Source organism: Prosopis cineraria, unplaced genomic scaffold (assembly GCF_029017545.1).
Source record: "Prosopis cineraria cultivar Desert tree isolate PC_DT_omini unplaced genomic scaffold, ASM2901754v1 PC5, whole genome shotgun sequence".
NCBI classification, from domain to species: Eukaryota; Viridiplantae; Streptophyta; class Magnoliopsida; order Fabales; family Fabaceae; genus Prosopis; species Prosopis cineraria.
The window spans coordinates 14,804,391-14,822,665 of NW_026555336.1; the positions used below are offsets into that span (position 1 = coordinate 14,804,391).

An 18,275-nucleotide genomic window follows, 5' to 3' on the forward strand; every position below is an offset into this window, starting at 1 on the left:
TTGAGCACTACAATGAGCCTGTTTAGTCAACTTGCTTATAGACAACAAATTACAAGCAAGATAGGGAGCATGAAGGACAGAATCCAACTGTAAAAATTCAGACATAGTAATACTGCCCTTTCTAACTATAGTAGAAAAGGTGCCATTAGTTGTATCAATTTTCTCACACCCACTACATGGAACATATGATGCCAATAATGTAGAATCCACAGTCATGAACAATCCATTTAGACTTAGAGGAGTAGACATTGAACGCATAATGAGAATTACCTTTCTTAGCCACTGAAGCATTATATGATAGAGAGGATGACTAGATGGATTGTAAAGATTGAAGCATTTCCATGAGCTTGTTTAACTGGTCCTTATCAACAGCTAGTAAAGAAGTAAGTTTGCCTTGTATAGACTCAGATGTAGCCCGGTAACCATGACACTTACCTTTATGAGGTTTCTAGTTAGGGGCTTCCCATGAAGATCCCAACACTTATCTTTCGAGTGGCTAGTCTTCTTACAATGGTCAAAAACAATTTGCCTTTTGCATCTTTTTGTCCCTGATCAGAATGCCTGCTTACCAAAGCAGAAGATTCAGATGAAGGAGGAACAGAAGAAGGAGTAGGTAACATCATCTTACGACGAGAAGCCTCTCGATAAACTTCAGCAAAAGCATCACGAGTTGATGGTAATGGGGAGCGAGCCAATATGCGACTTCAAACATCATCTAGTGAGTGATGAATGCCAGCCAAGAACTGAAAAACCTGCTCATCTTCAATACAACGCTTGTACCTTACTGCATCATTGGAATAGGACCATACCTCTTCTGTGTTGAGATCAATTTCTTGCCATATAGCAACTAGGTCCAAATAGAATTCTGTTACCTCTCATTCGCCTTGTTTGATCTGCCAAGTTCATGTCTTCAAATCATAAAGACGTGCACCATCTTCACCATCCAAATATGACTCCTTAACTGCTTCCCAGATATCTCGTGCCGTTGGAAGAAACATGAAGGAGCGTCGAATTTATGGTGTCATAGCATTAATCAGCCATGAAGCTACCTTAGAATTATCAATCTCCCACGTCACCATAGCCTTCGAGTCTAATGCATCTGGAACCTCAGAGTAGCCAGTGATTAAACCCAGCTTGCCTTATCTGCCAATAGCAAGTCTGATTGACTGGGCCCATTCTCAATAGTTGCAGCCATTGAATTTTTCTGAGATGAGAAGAGTAGAGGTCCCTTCGGCAGAACTCAACCCTTGGGAAGTTCCACCATATGGATTAATATTTGAGTCAATTTCTATGCCAAAACCAATACCCATAGTTGGAAGCTGTGGAACACACGAGTCTGAACCTCGGTGTGATACGATTCTACTGATGGAATCTAAAGAGAGAGAGACGCACAGTGCGAGGAAAAAAACTAACATTGACCACACCAAAGAATACTAATGAATATACGTTCTCATGCGTCGTGACTCGAGAATGTCACGCCAAGAGAAGCCGCTCACGGATGCTCGCAGAAGACTGCTGACCAACGTGCAGCTCTAGACTCATTGTGCAACTCTAGACCCTGGCATGTTGTGCGACGCCTGTCATGCCAGTGCAGAACGCCCAAAATCGAACTTAGTGGAATCAACATGCACGCTATCATGTGACTCTGTAAACCTCGACTGATTGAATTGGCTCCGATGCCATGTAGTTTGGAATTTCTCAAGAGCGTGTATATTATTCACAAATGCACTATACATATATAGTTTACAAATAACAACTATAAAGGAAATAAAATCAAATCAAGAATAAAATATTAACTCCTATGATCTCATCTAATTATATCCCTATGTTTAAGGAATAAATCTTTCTAGTATATTAAATATAAGTTTGACTATTCTCACAAAACCAATTCAAATTCTGATTGAAAATGGAAATGGCCATGACTTCCTAGATTATGAATTGGCAAAGAAGATGGGATGGAACAAGAAAATGATTGGGCAGATGCAATGATAGCTAGAGCATAAAGATTGAAAGTTTATGGTGTTTGGAAAGTGTTCAAATGGAGAATGCAAGGTGTGGAGTTCTCTAGAGATTTAAGAGTCCTGAATATGATAAATAATGACATTGTTTTTGGCTAGAAAAGGCTCAAAAGTCTTCATTACGCTTTTTGGAATTATGACTCTTAATGGAAGGATGGGTGTTTTGCAGGCACAACCTCAAATGGAATGGCATATGGTTAGCTAGAAAAGAATATGAGAAATTATGACATAATTTAGGAATAGAAATGGCTTAAAAGTTTTCATTATACTATTTGGGATTATGGAGCAAGTCGTAAACATTGGCTTAATGGTGATACAACACCAGCTTTCACACTTCAACTAAAGCAACACCATATAAATTGCTTTATGTTCAGAAGCCATCCATTTAGACTCCTCACTAGCCTAGGCAAGCGATAGTGGAAGTAGATAAAAGCTTTAAAGCAAGAGAACGCATGATTGGGGTATTAAAGCATCACTTAAGAAGTGAAGCAAATCATATGAAATATAACGCTGATTTGAAGAGGCCTGATTGTGAATTTGAAATAGGGCAGTGGGTTTTTTGAAACTACAACCCTATAGACAGATCTCAATTGCCTCTTGAAGCACCCAAAAGCTAACACCAAGATACTTTGGACCATATAAGGTGATAGGAAGAGTAAAGAAGGTCCCCTACAAGCTGCAATTACCTTGTGTCCAGGATTCATGCAACCTTCCATGTATCATTACACAAGCTATGTCCAAATCCTTCAGTTAAACAGAGACATCCCCCATAAGATTGGCCGGAAGTCCCAGCAGCGTTAGTTCCTAAGAAAATATTAAATAAAAGGGTAGGAAGAAAGAAAAGCAGGATCATTGCTGAAATTTTGATCCAATGAGGAAGATACCTGGATGTCACAGTCCAGTTATCAGAAGCAATTTCCAAATTTTCCCATTCCTACCTTGAGGACGAGGGTTGTTTAAGGGGGGTTATTGATATGTAAATAATATATATAATAAGAGTTAGCTGGGTTTTAGTAATTATGACAGTTAAGGCTCCTAGTCTATAAATAAGATGTTTAGACCTAGATGTATGCTATGCTGTTATTCACAATGTCTGAGCACTATTCAGTTCTCTGTTTATCATATCCCTCTCTTTCTTCCCCTCTCTCTATCATATCAGTCTTCAATTTTAATTTGTCTTTTATTTGGCTCAAACGAACATGTGCTTATATCTCCTGACTCAATACAGAGCAATCCATCCTGCTTGGAATAATGTTCATTCACTGTATCTGTATACCGCTGTGGGAATTACAAAACAATCAGAAATTCAGAATTCATTAGCATACAGTAATGCACTGTATCACACACAATTCTAAATTGACGAAATTGCATGCAAATCACCTCCCCTAAAGAGGAAAAAGAAAGAAAAATGCATAAATATTCATAACTTTTATATTTGTCACATTAAAGTTCCTTTTGATTTGCTGGGACAGGGTTTAAAATATCACAAGTCTCAAACATGAAACGAAATTCCATACTTGCTCTTTTCTAATGCCATTGTTGTTTTTCCTAATTTTGACTTCTTTTGTCTGTCCAGTTGCTAAATCATCCACCATAGACTCGTCAACTGCAACCTAAAAAATACCAAACACTATTAAAAAAAAAAAAAAAAAGCTAAGCAAATTCTTAAAAAGAAAAACTACTAGGTAACATCCAACAAACTAGATAGATGCTCATCCAATAATCAATATTAGGGGAAACAATCAAATTTCATAATTTGGACGGACTGACAACTGCCTAGCTTACTTGAGAGGTGAGGAGGGGAAGCAGTAAAACACTAACAATTTCAAACATAAAATAAAATGTCATACTAGGTCATTCTTAATGACAGTGCCGTTCTTCCCAATCTCAATTTCTTTTGTTGACCCATGCAGCGAATTGTCCACCGTAGACTTCTCAACTGCAACCTAAAGCATACAAAACTATAAAAGCCTATATAATACATACTTGAAAAAGTAAAAGATAATTTTGAACAAGATAGACCAAAGAAGAGTCATATTTTCATTCACATGGAGGACAAAACATAAATATAGCTTAGAGAGAGCACTTGGTCGAAATAATAGGGATCTACTAGGATTTACAGTATCTGGCAAGTAAAAAATAAAATATCTACAGTATCCTAGACAATTAAACATTTACAAATAAGGATAAGTAAATTAAATTCTAAAATCTTAAATATTTACACGCTCCTCATGTTGGGTCATAGATATTGGTCATGTCCAACTTGCTCACAATCTTCAAATTCCACTTTTTAGGGAACCTTTGTTAATATATCAGCTATTTCATTCCTTCTTGGTGCATAAGGGATGCATGCAAACAATGTCTTCTTGTATTTTATCTTTGATGAAGTGTTTGTCAACTTCCACAAACTTAGTTCTATCATGCTGAACAGGATTATAGGAGATGTTCATGGCTGCATTATTAACACAATAGGGCTTGATAGGAGAATCTAATGGAATATGCAACTCTCCAAGCACTCTTAAGCCACAATCCTTCACAAATGCCTTGTGCAACAGATCTGAATTTGGCTTCAGCACAACTTACGGCTAATATATTCTATTTTTTGCTTCTCCAGGTAACTAGACTTCTCCCCACAAACGGTCACCCTCGCTATCTTCAAGTGGGCCTACCTAATCCGCATCAGTATAAACTTGAATGTGGGTCTGATTTATCTTTTAAAGCTAGAGGCCTTGTCCTAGGGTGCTTTTCAAACACTTTAGAATCCTACGCACAACCTCAAGATGCCTCTATTTAGGACACAGAAAGTGTTGACTTAATACACTTACAGCAAAGTAATATCTAGTGTCGTGGGAAAGACATGAGTTTCCCCACAAGTCACTGATACCCTTCTTTATCAACTAGCTTCCCATCATTTTCCTAGTGTTCGAAAAGTTTTGGTTACAAATAGAGATATTAAAGACAAATTGGAGGACTTAACTCGAGAAGAATAGAATTTGATGCCTTATCATAGGATTTGAGATAGCAAGATTAAAGATGCTCTTAAGAAAATGAAAAATGGTACAACCACTAGACCTAATAGAATCCCTATTGAAATGTGAAAATGTTTGGGTGAAGAGAGGATATTGTGACAAAGCTATTTAGTAAGATTTTACAGTCTAAGAAGATGCCTAATGAATAAAGGAGAAGCACTTTAACTCTCATTTACAAGAATAAAAAGGATATTCAAAATTGTGCAAACTACAAAAGGATAAAGCTTGTGAGCCATCCAATAAAATTACAGGGAAGAGTAATTGAACATAAGTTAAGGTTGGAGACTGATATTTTTGAGACCAATTTGGCTCATGTAGGAAAGGGCTTCAATAAATGTGATACATCTACTGAGGAAATTAAACGAAAAGTATCGAAACAAAGATAGAGATTTACACATGGTTTCCATTGATTTGAAGATAACTTATAATCACATATCAAGAAAAGCACTTTGGAAAGCCTTCAAAAAGGAAGAAGTTTGGGTTACTATATCAAAGCTATACAAGATATGTAAAAAGGGCAACTAGTATAAAAATATCTAGAAATGAGATAAAGCCGTTACTTATTTGACCTTACTTTAGATGTTCTGATTGAATATATCCCAGAAAATCCCCAAATGCATGCATTTTGTAGATGAATTATGGAAAAGAACCTTGGAGTCGAAAGGTTTCTACCTATGTAAGTGTAAAAAAAATAAATAAATAAATAAATGTATTTTAATTTTGATAAGAGGCCAATTAGTATTAATTTAGAAGTGAGCTTGAGAAATTAGATCATACCACAAGGAAAAAATGCAGAAATATGGGAGCAATTATTCAAAACAATAGTGAAATTGATGGGGATGCTACACATATAGATAACAACTAGGTGATTCAAATAAAGAAAGGCAACAAGAGTGATTTATGATTCGGAAGGTACCAAACAAGCTTAAAAAGAAGTTTTATTGAACTACTATACAACCAACCATTTTATACGGTAGCAAACATTGAGCTTTAAAAGGGACAACATAATGTTGGAATAGTATAAATGAGAATGTTGAGATAGATGTGTGGACATACACAAAAAGACAAAATCCACATTGAACATAAATGATACAAAATAGTTTGAGATGGTTTTAGACATAAGCTTTATGAAGAGGGGAGGAGAAAAACCAAAGAAAACACTCAAAGAAGTTGTTGACCGAGACTTTTGATTAACAACATACCAAAAAGCTTGATTGTTAATAAAACACAACAGCATCATGCAATTTATATAGCTAGCCCCACTTAGTGGGACAAGGCTACTTGTTCTTATTGTTGCACCTAAATTAGGGGTGTCACACGACTTGTTTTCCTTCTTCATAGTCACTATAGAAGTGTCATTTGGCTTGCATCCTAGCATGCTATTTCTTTAAGCAACTGAGAATATATTTCCTTTAAGATGCATAAATTCTCTTCTTTGATCTAGCCACTTCCAATCACAAGAAATATTTCATTTCTCCTCAAGTCTTTTACTTCAAATTCTCTTACAAATGCCACTTTTAGTCTTTCCATCTCCTCCAAACTTCGGGAATAAAATATCAACATAAACAATCAAAATTGTTTTCTTACCCTCTCAATGTCTAAAGAAGATTGTGTGATCTATTTGCCCATGTGTGTAACCTTCAATCATGCATACTTGAGTAAATCTTTCAAACCAAGCCCCAAGAGATTGCTTTTCTTTAATTCACATATGGATTTTTTTTTTTTAAGTCTGCAAACCTAATTACTACCTCCTCTAGTAAAACTGGGAGGAAGTGTCCAATACATTTCCACCTTTAAGTTGCCATCCAAGATGGCATTTTCACATCAAATTGATAGAGAGGCCAAGCTATATTAGCAACCAAGGACAAGAGGATTCTAGCAATATTCAGCATTGCAATTGGTGCAAATGTTTCTGTGTAGCCTTTTCCATGAGTCTAAGTAAAGCCCTTCTCCACTAGTCTGGCCTTGTATCTTCCTATCCCCACCTGACTTACACTTCATAGAAACATCCATCTATACCCAACAGGCCTCTTCCCTCTTAGGAGATCAACTTCTTCCAGGTGCCTTTTTTGCCCCAATTCCTCCATCTCTTCCACATTATTTGGCCTTTACACTATTTAGACAAGTTATTAAAGCATGATATAGAAGAGAAAGATGTCCATTTGATATAAATTTTTATATAGGATACAAAGTACAAGATCAAAGCTTCTTCCTGAGAGCAATTGGAAGATCAAGATTGTGATGATATTGTAATTATTATGAATATTATTATTTTCTATTTATTAGGAGTTAATAGACATTATTAGAGTTTATTAGTCTTTATCATTTTATCTCCTACTTTGATGTATAAATACCCTTGTGTAGCTCCATTGTAATGAGAATATGCATTTTTCTCTTCTTAAATTTCCTATGTGGCATCAAAGCCCATTAGATCAAAACCCTAGTTAGGGTTTCTGCGGTATAATAGTCTCGAATCGTCAGCCAAAACCCTAATGGAGGAGAAGAGAAATTGTTGGACCGCACCACCAACCAAGGAAGGACCAAAGACCTCCAATCAACATAACCCCAAAGTTTGGTGTCCATCGATGGCACGTGGTTGTCACCTGCGCCACTCATCCTTTCTGAGTGAAAGGGAGATTTCTAGCGCATGGTAGCGCATGAAGGATGTTTTTTGACAACAATGACCTACTCTAGCAACGATGGACTATTTCCAGCCTAATCCTAGTGTTTTCCGACTGTGGGTATTTCAAGTCGTCACCATGTTCATTGATTGTGACTATTGTCAAAATAGAATGGACCCAAAGAACATAAATACCCAAAAATTCCTTAGGGGAATGGGGCTTCCAATCCTAGAAGTAATGTGTCTCAACCTTCTTGATCTGATTTGTACTTGTTTTCTCATGAGTTTTCAACAATGGGTGATGAAGCATGCTAAACTGCCATCCAAAGCTATCAAATACAATGTAGCATGTGTACACCAAGTTTCAAAGTCAATCTCTGTCTTTTTGGCGCACACAGGTAATTTTCTTCAAGCCTTGGAAACATCAAGAGGTAAAACTTTGTGGATTGTTGATTCTAGAGCATCAGATCATATGACCGATAGCCACAAATTATTTTCTACATTATGCATTGGAAATTTGAAAGTCAAAATTGTAAATGGGTCTCCTACTCCTATTGCAAGGAAAGGGAGTATTTATATCTTTGAATCTATCACTTTAGAATCTATTCTTCATGTACCACAATTAGCATGCAACTTGTTGTTTGTTAGCCTACTGACAAAACAATTTAAAGGTGGTGCTAATTTTCTTCCAACTCATTGTGCCTTTCAAGATCTATCATAAGGGATGACGATTGGACATGCCACAAATTGCGAGGGGCTCAAACACCGGCGTATGCCATTCTATATCAACCTCTAAAGAAACTAACATTTTCTTATCGCACAAGAGGATAGGTCACCTGAATTTTCAATACTTGTATAATTTGTTTCCATCGGTTTTCTCAACCAATACCAAAAATGTCCAATGCGAAGTGTGTGAACTAGCAAAGGATCATCAAACATCTTTCCCTCAAGCTCAAAACACAACTATCAATCTATTTGCTACTATCCATAGTAACTTGTGGGGACCACCCCGTATCCTAAACCATACCAAATCGAAATGGTTCATCACCTTCATTGATGATCACACCCATGTTTGTTGGGTTTAACTTTTAAAAGACAAGTCTAAAAGCCACATTTATGTTTATAAATTTCTTGACCATGATCAAAACCCAATTTAATACTAGTATTCAAGTCTTGCACACCGACAATGGTACTAAATACTTCAATGAATCCTTGAGTGCTTTCCTTCTCAAGCATGGTATCATTCATCAAAGTTCTTGTACCCATACCCCTAAACAAAATGGAGTTGCAGATAGAAAAAAATAGACATATTCTTGAAATTGCTAGAGCTCTCATGTTCAATCACAATGTTCCAAAGTTTTATTGGGGAGATGCCATTTTCACTGCTACCTATCTCATCATCCAAATGCCCAGTTGTATATTATCATCTAACATTCTCTTCAAAAATTGCAGAGTGTTTGTTCAACATCCCATATTGATACTAACCTTCCTCTTCGTGTATTTGGGTGCACTACCTTGTCCATATCCATCAAAACACTAAACTTGGTCCTTGGGCTACCAAATGCATCTTTCTTGGCTATTGTCCTACTCAAAAGGGATACAAATGCTTTGATCTGTTTCCAAACACACATTTCTAAGTCTTCAAAAGACTTTCCATGAAGACACACCTTTCTATCCCAATCCTTCAATTCAGGGAGAGTACAGGTAAATCTCAAAATTGAGAACAAGAAACTAACAACGAACAAGTACTCCTTGATTCCTGTTTTACACCAACAGAACCATTACTAGAACCATCACCCTTATCTTCTACTACCATTTCTCCTTTGCCCACACCATCTCTTGTGCCAGTCACGAAAAATAACTCAAGCAAGGGGAGATGTAGAAAAGCAGAAAGATAAAGGCTTGATGGTTTACTCATGAAGGCAGAAGTCTAAGGAAGGAGAGCACGTTGTACGTAAGGCACCAAAGGAGTCAAAACTAGTGGTAGAATTCCATCTCAGCAAATTCCTAAACAAGTGATCAATCTAATTTTGATTTACCCATTGCTCTCAGAAAACAACCTCATTCTTGTACTCTACATCCAATACAAAAACATGCGTCCTACGAGGCTCTCTCTTCATTTGTCACTAAACTGGACAAAGTTGTAATTCCCAACATCATCTAAGAGTAACTAGAAATACTAAAATGACAAAATGCAGTTATGGAGTAAATGAGAGCACTTAAGAAGAATAGAACATGGGAGGTTGTTCCAAGACCAAATGGCAAGAAACTTGTAAGCTGCAAGTAGTTATTTACCCCAAAGTACAAGGCCGATGGTACTCTTGACAAGTTAAAACCACGCTTAGTAGCAAAAGGCATTCCCTACACATGGTAGTGACTACAAATAAACTTTTGCACCAATGAAAAAATTAAACACCATCAGAGTCCTATTATCTGTGGCAACCAACCTAGAATGGCCACTTCATCAACTTGATAACAAGAATGTCGTTCTCGATGGAGACCTAAAAGAGGAAGTATACATGACTCCCTCCAAGATTTGATAAAGGTAGAAGTGATCAAGTGTACAGGTTGAAGATATCTTTGTAAGACCTAAAGTAGTCCCTAAGGCACGGTTTGACAAGTTCTCAAAAGATCTCAAATTTGAAGGCCACAAACAAGGATTGTCAAACCATATGATATTTGTTAAAAACTAAGGGAGGCAAAAGGTGCATCCTTATTGTATATGTTAATCACATTATTCTCACAAGAGACTACCTTAAGGAAATAACAAGAATAAAGATTGCTTCGGCAAAAGAATTTGATGTGAAAGACCTCAATAACTTGAAATATTTTCTTGGCATAGAAGTTGCAAGATTAAATAAAGGCACCTAAGTATCTCAGAGAAAGTATCCACTTGATCTCTTGAAGGAAACATGTTAGGTTGTAGGCTTGTTGAAACTCCTATTATGGCTCCAAAGAAGAATAAACCTAAGAAGAATAAGAAAGAGTCAGAAGAAGCCAATTCTGATGATGAGGTTGAAGAAGACAATGAGAAAAAAGAGGCTGTTGACAAAGAAAGTATGTTGATATTGAATTTATTGTAAATATTCTACCCTGATTATTAGGGATTATTGTTGATTATTAGGAGTTATTAGTGTTTATTATTCTGTCTCTTAGCTTTGTGTATATATACAGGTTATAACTCATATTTTTTGAATCAATGAAAATGGTATTTTCCTTCTCAAAGTGCCACATGGTATCAGAGCATTAGGATCTGAAAATTGTCTAGGGTTTCTGGCAGTGTCTTGTATGGCAACCCTAGTATCGTGTCTCTAGTCATTAATGCTAGAGTTTCTTGACTCTCACCGCTGGCCTAAGGAGACTTACTAGCGTCCGATCGGCGGAACCCAAGCAGAGGGAGGCCAACGATGGCGTGTGGATCTCACACGCGCCTCCTGTAGTTTCTGCACTAGTGAACACTAGACGGCACGTGGAGGCGCATAACCCATCTGAACGGACGGCAGCTTCTTCTTCCGGTGACAACGAGCTAGTTCCGGCAAGATTCCTGCGTTACCCAAGCCTAGGGAGCATCATTCGCAAACTTCCTTGCTGTGGGTGTCTCCGTTCAGTGTATGTGTTATCTCTATGGATCCTCATAAGCTTCTGTCATGAGCCATTGGAAGGATCCAGAGTAGTGTGTTTGGTGAGTCTCAGTTTTATGTCCTATGTTTCATCTTTTAAGAGACAAAAGGTACTCCAATCATCACATGCTACTGTAATTATGGGATGTGAGTCACTATCCTCGGCCTTTGATGCCAAAACGAGTAGTTTCCTTCAGATCCTAAAAACTTCTCGAAACAAATCCCTGTGGATTGTTGATTTCGAAGCATCAGATCATATGACTAATTGCCATTAATTATTCTATACCTATGTTCCATGTGTTGGGACCCTTAAAGTCAAAATTGCTAATGGATCTCTTGCTCCTATTGCTGGGAAAGGGAGTATTCAAATATCTAAATCTATAATTTTAGAGTCTGTTCTTCATGTACCAAAATTAGCATGCAACCTATTATTTGTTAGCCAATTAACTAAGCAATCTAAGTGTTGTGCTAATTTTCTTTCAACCCATTGTGTCTTTCACGATTTATCATTGGGGAAGACGATTGGACGTGCTACAGAATGTGAGGGGCTTTACTTCTTTGATGATGTTGGCGTGAGTTCCCAACAAGCCACCAGTGTATATAACTCTATATCAACCTCTAAAGATACGGATATTCTGTTATGGCACAAGAGAATGGGTCATCCTAATTCCCATTATCTATCTTGTTTGTTCCCCAATCTTGGTTCCACTAATCATGAGGTCAAATATGAGGTGTGCGAACTAGCAAAACATCATCGAACATCATTTAGTAGAACACCATACACACCAACAAAGCCCTTTCTTACCATCCATAGTGATTTATGTGGACCATCCTGTATCCCGAACCGCACAAAATCAAAGTGGTTTATTACCTTCATTGATGATCATACCCAAGTTTGTTGGGTATATCTCTTAAAAGACAAGACTGAGACAGTGTCTGTGTTCATCAATTTCTCCACCATGATACAAACCCAATTTAACACAACAATCCAAGTTTTGCACACTGACAATGGTACTGAATATTTTAACCAAACCTTACATGCCTTCTTACTCAAACATGCTATTGTCCACTATAGTTCTTGTGCCCATACACCCCAATAAAATGGGATTGCCGAAAGAAAAAATAGACACATTCTAGAAGTTGTTCGGGCACTACTATTCACCCACAATGTTCCTAATTTCTATTGGGGTGATGCAATCTTAACTGCAACTTATCTCATTAATCAAATGCCCAGTCATATTCGATCCTTTAAAACTCCTCTTCAAAAATTGCAAAGTGTTTGTTCCACCTCTCATATTGAAACCAACCTTCCTCTTCATGTCTTTGGGTGCATTGCCTTTATTCATATCCATCAAAACAATAAACTTGGACCACGTGCTACAAAATGCATCTTCCTTAGCTACTCTCCTAGTCAAAAAGGATATAAATGTTTTGATCCTATCTCCAAACACATGTTTGTAAGCCTTGATGTGACTTTTCATGAAGCCACATCTTTCTATCCCAATTCTTGAATTCAGGGGGAGAATATAAGGGAATCTCAAACTTGGGACCAAGAAACTAGCAACAAACAAATGCTCTTTGATTCTTGGTTTACACCAATACAGTCATTGTCACCACAATTACTAGATCCATCACCTTCACCAAAACCTTCAATACCACCATCTCTTGTGCCAATTACAATAGATAACTCAAAAGAAAGGGGAGATGTAGAGAAGCAAAAAGACAAAGATTTGTTGGTTTATTCACGAAAACATAAGTCCAAGGAAGGTGAGCACCTTATATCTGAAGCACCAAAGGAGTCTGAGCCAATGGTAGCTCCTGATCCACCTCAATAAATTCTTGATTTACCCATTGCTCTTCGTAAACAACCTCGCTCTTGTACCCTACATCCAATACAAAAGCATATGTCCTACAAGGCTCTCTCTCTGAGTTACAGAGCTTTTGTCACTAATCTGGATGAAGTAGTAATTCCCAACAGCATTCAAGAGGCACTAAAAATACCAAAATGGAGAAATGCAATCATGGAAGAAATGAAAGCTTTAATGAAAAATGAAACATGGGAGATTGTTTGGAGGCCGAGTGGTAAGAAGCTTGTAAACTGCAAGTGGATCTTTACCCCTAAGTACAACGCCGATGGTACTATTGACAAGTTAAAAGCTCACTTAGTTGCAAGAGGGTTTACTCAGACGTATGGTATTGACTACAAGGAAACTTTTGCACTAGTGGCGAAGTTAAACACCATCAGAATCCTATTATCTGTGGCAGCCAACTTAGAGTGGCCACTTCATCAACTTGACATCAAGAATGCCTTCCTAAATGACGAGCTAAGAGAGGAGGTATACATGACTCTACCCCCAGGATTTGACAAAGGAAGAAGTAATCAAGTGTGCAGATTGAAGAAATCCTTAAATGGCTTAAAACAGTCTCCCAGGGCATGGTTTGATAGGTTCTCGAAAGTCCTCAAACTAGAGGGCTACAAGCAAGGATTGTCAGACCATACAATGTTTGTTAAAGATGGGGGAGGTAAGAGGTGCAATCTTATTGTATATGTTGATAACATTATCCTCACAGGAGACTATCTCGAGGAAATAACTAGAATAAGGATTACTCTGGGAAAAGAATTCGAGGTAAAAGACCTCGAAAACTTGAAATACTTTCTTGGGATAGAAGTTGCAAGGTCAAAGAGAGGTATCTACATATCTCAAAGGAAGTATATACTTAATCTTTTGAAAGAAACAGGTATGTTGGGATGTAAGCCTGCTGAAACCCCTCTTGTGATTCCAAAGAAAAGAAGCGTAAGAAGAATAAGGAAGAGTTAGAAGAAGACAAAGAAGATCTTGGTGATGAGATTGAAGAAGAAGAAGAAGATAATGAGCAAGAAGAGGCCATTGACAAAGAAAGATATCAAAGACTTCTTGGAAAGCTGATTTATCTTTCCCATACAAGATCGGATATTGCCTTTGCAGTGAGTGTGGCTAGCCAACACATGAATGAACCAAAGAACAAGCATATGGAAGTAGCCTATAGAATTTTGAGGTATCTAAAAAGCACTCCTGGTAGAGGGTTATTCTTCCAAAAATAAGAACAAAGAATCATAGAAGTTTACACAGATGCAAATTGGGGAGGAACTCATCCTAATAGAAGATCAACCTCTGCTTATTGCTCCTTCGTGTGAGGAAATCTCGTTACTTGGAAGAGTCAAAAGCAAAGAGTTGTCTCTAAAAGTGGTGCCGAGTCCGAATTACAAGCATTAGCTCAAGAAATATTAGAGGAGTTGTGGCTGAAACGAGTCTTAGAAGAGATACATATTAAGGTGGACTTACCACTAAAACTCTATTGTGATAATAAGGCAACTATAAGCATAGCCCTAAATCCGGTTCAACATGAAAAATCTAAACATGTGGAAGTAGATAGGCATTTCATCAAAGAAAAAGTGGAAAAAGGAATCATATGTTTGACTTATTTGCCTACCAATCTTGTTCTAACCAAGGTGCTTCATAAGCCTGCCTTTGAAAGTTGCATAAGCAAGTTGGACATGATTAGCATTTATGATCCAACTTGAGGGGGAATGTGGTGATATTGAATTTATTGTAAATATTGTACTCTAATTATTAGGGATTATTGTTGATTATTAGGAGTTATTAGTATTTATTATTCTGTCTCTCAGCTTTGTGTATATATACCGGTCGTAACTCATATTTTTTGAATAAATAAAAATGGTATTTTCCCTCTCAAAGTGCCACAAAAAGATATCAAATACTTGTTGGGAAGTTGATTTCTCTCTCCCCATACAAGATCGGATATTGCTTTTGCTGTAAGTGTAGTTAGCCAATGCATGTCTAAACCAAGAAGAAGCATATGGAAGGAGCTTACAAGATTTTGAGGGTACTCCTAGTAGAGGGTTATTCTCTTGAAAACAAAAATAGAGAACCATAGAAATTTACACAGACGTAGATTGGGGAGGAACTAATTCTGACAGAAGATCAACTTCCTATCATTATTCCTATGTGTGGGGAAACTTGGTTACCTAAAAGAGTCAAAAGCAAAGAGTTGTTTCTAATAGTAGTGATGAGTCTGAATTAAGAGCCTTGGCCTAAGGGATAACGGAAGAGTTGTGGTTGAAACAAGTTCTAGAAGAGATATATGTCAAAGTGAATCTTCCACTAAAACTCTATTGTGACAATAAGGCAACTATAAGCATGACCCTAAATCCTGTCCAACATGAGAGATCCAAACATGTGAAAGTGGATAGACATTTCATCAAAGAGAAAGTGAAAAAAGCAATCATACGTTTGATTTATTTGGCAACCAATCTTCAAGCTATAGATGTTTTGACAAAAGGGTTACATAAGCATGCATTTGAAAGTTGCATAAGGAAGTTATACATTATTAGCATTTATGATCCAACTTGAGGGGAAATGTGATGATATTATAATTACTATGAATATTAATATTTTCTATTTAACTCCGCCAATGTTTATAACTAATCCCAAGCCCGGGTAAAGGAAGAGGGTTGTGTTAGGCCATCAACAGCCAACGTAGAACTTTGTTAAATCTATCATGAACATGGACAATAAACGTTATAATGTTAATGCTAGGTCGTTGCCCATAAGTAACGCGCTGCATGGCTCGAGTACAATGATAAGTAAGTTAGAGCCGCTGCATTGTAGTGTTAAATCAGTAAGGGCTACCGCGTCATTCTGAACACACGCGGCTGAAGAGGTTAGTCCATGAGAGCAAAATTAGATTTGGTACTTGGAATATTGGAACATTAAATTGTAAATCTGTAGAGGTTGTAGGGGTTATGATTCAAAGAATAATCAATATCCTATGCCTGCAAGAAACAAAATGGCGTCGAGAAGGAGCTAAGGATATTCAAGGTTTCAAACTTTGGTATACAGGAAAAGTAAGCACACGCAATGAAGTAGGCATCATTATTGATAAGGAGTGAAAGAAGAACGTTGTAGAAGTTAGCAAAATAGGAGGCAAAATTATTTCCTTAAAAATGATAGTTGTACGTGAGACTGTTAATATTGTTAATGCTTATACGCCTCAAGTCGAGACAGAAGCCAATTTTAAAGAATTATTTTGGGAGGATATGGAGGAGTTGATACAACACATACCACAGAGTGAAAAAATTTTTATTGGAAGATACTTTAATGGGCATGTCGGGAAGGAGGCTGGTCAATATGCAAGGGTGCATGGTGGTTTTGATTTTGAAGAGCTAAACAATGAAGGACAAACTCTACTTGATTTCTCGTCGGCGTATGATTTTAAAATTGTCAACACTTGTTTCAAGAAGAGAGATGAGCATCTCATCACTTACAAAAGTGAAACCTCAAGGTCAAAGATTGATTTTCTTTTGGTTAGGAACACAGATAGAAGACTCAGTAAAAATTGTAAAGTGATTCCTAAGGATGCTGTAACAACACAACATAGGGTTCTTGTCCTTGATGTGTGTATTATGAGTAAAATTCAAAAATGTCAACAAATAGTAGCTCCAAGGATTAGGTGATAACAATTAAAAGATGAGAAGCAAGATATTTTCAAGCAGAATCTTTGAACAAAGGAATTTGAAAATCTCGGGGAAGTGCCAACCTCATGTGGGAGGATATGGCTAAAAAGATAAGGGAGGTTGCAAAAGTAGTTTTGGGGGGAATCAAAAGATTCTAGTCCGAGAGATAAGGAGTCTTGGTAGATAGTGTACAAGACAAAATCAAACAAAAGAAGAACTGATTTAAAGTCATACATTTGTGTAACAATGAGAAAAATTGGAAGAGGTGCTGTATGGCTAAGAAGAAAACTAAGAGTTGTGAGTGAAGCTCGTTCTAAAGCTTTTGGAGAATTTTATAAAAGCCCTGATATGAAGGAAGGAGAACAAAACATTTATAAGATTGCTAAGAGTAGGGAGAAAATTAAGAGTTCTAGAACAGGTAAGTGTATAAAGGATGAAAAGGGAAAAATTTTAGTAACAGGTGATGAAATTAAAAATAGATGGGAGACTTACTTTTCCAAACTTTTCAATGATGGAGAGGGTTCATCTAGTAATTGGGACGATTTAGTAACCCGTGAAGGAGAACAAAATTTGTCATTATATCGAATAATACGTGATAAGGAGGTAAAGAAAGCTGTTAAGAAAATGGCAAATGGTAGAGCCAACGGACCTAATTGTATATCTATTTAAGTGTGAAAATGTTTAGGTGAAGAAAAGGTGAGATGATTAACTAAGTTATTTAATGTTATTTTACGGTCCAAGAAAATGCTTGAGGAGTTGAGGAGAAATACATTAATTCCTATTTATAAAAATAAAGAGAATATTCAGAATTGTACTAACTATCAAGGGATTAAACTCATGAGCCACACAATGAAATTGTGGAAGAAAGTAATCAAGCAAAAGTTGAGATTGGAGACAAATATTTCTGAGAATCAGTTTGGTTTTATGCCAAGTAGATCGACTACAGAGGCAATTTATCTACTAAGGGATTAATGAAAAAGTATAGTTGTAAAGATAAAGATTTACATATAGTTTTTATTGATTTGAAAAAACTTATGACCGTATACCAAAAGAAGTGCTTTGAAAATCCTTGAAAAAGAAGAGAGTACGGATTGCTAATATTAAAGTCATACAAGATATGTATGAGGGGATAAAAACTAGTATAAGAACATCTAATGGTCAAACAAAGGACTTTCCTATAAAAATTAGACTACATGAGGGATCATCTTTGAATCCTTATCTGTTTAACTTGATCCTAAATGTTTTGATGGAATATATTCAAGGGAAAATTCCCAAATGTATGCTCTTCGCGGACGATATAGTTCTTATACTAGAGACAAGAGAAGAGGTTAATTATAAATTTGAGTTATAGAAGAGGACATTTGAGTCGAAAAGTTTTCGCTTGAGCAGAAGTAAGACGGAATATTTATATTATAAATTTGATAAAAGACTAGTCGACAGTAATTTGCAAGTAAAATTGGAAGATCAAATTAT

General features: G+C 36.8%; 1 protein-coding gene across 16 annotated transcripts in view; it reads right to left on the bottom strand.

Moving 5' to 3' along the window:
- The window catches only part of LOC129311355 (uncharacterized), a 53,501-nt gene that overhangs the window by 16,525 nt on the left and 18,701 nt on the right, over positions 1 to 18,275 (bottom strand). For 8 of the 16 annotated variants that reach the window (XM_054953603.1, XM_054953604.1, XM_054953601.1 and 5 more), the window contains 2 exons: positions 3,869 to 3,964; positions 3,536 to 3,631 (listed from right to left, as the gene is read on the bottom strand). The exons of 2 other annotated variants lie outside the window; for them this stretch is intronic. In XM_054953603.1, coding sequence (XP_054809578.1) covers positions 3,536 to 3,631; positions 3,869 to 3,964 — 192 coding nt within the window. Of the gene's footprint in view, positions 1 to 270; positions 2,000 to 3,535; positions 3,632 to 3,868; positions 3,965 to 5,621; positions 5,720 to 18,275 lie in introns of those variants that run through there. 6 more of the 16 variants (XM_054953608.1, XM_054953607.1, XM_054953605.1 and 3 more) reach the window with 4 other exon arrangements.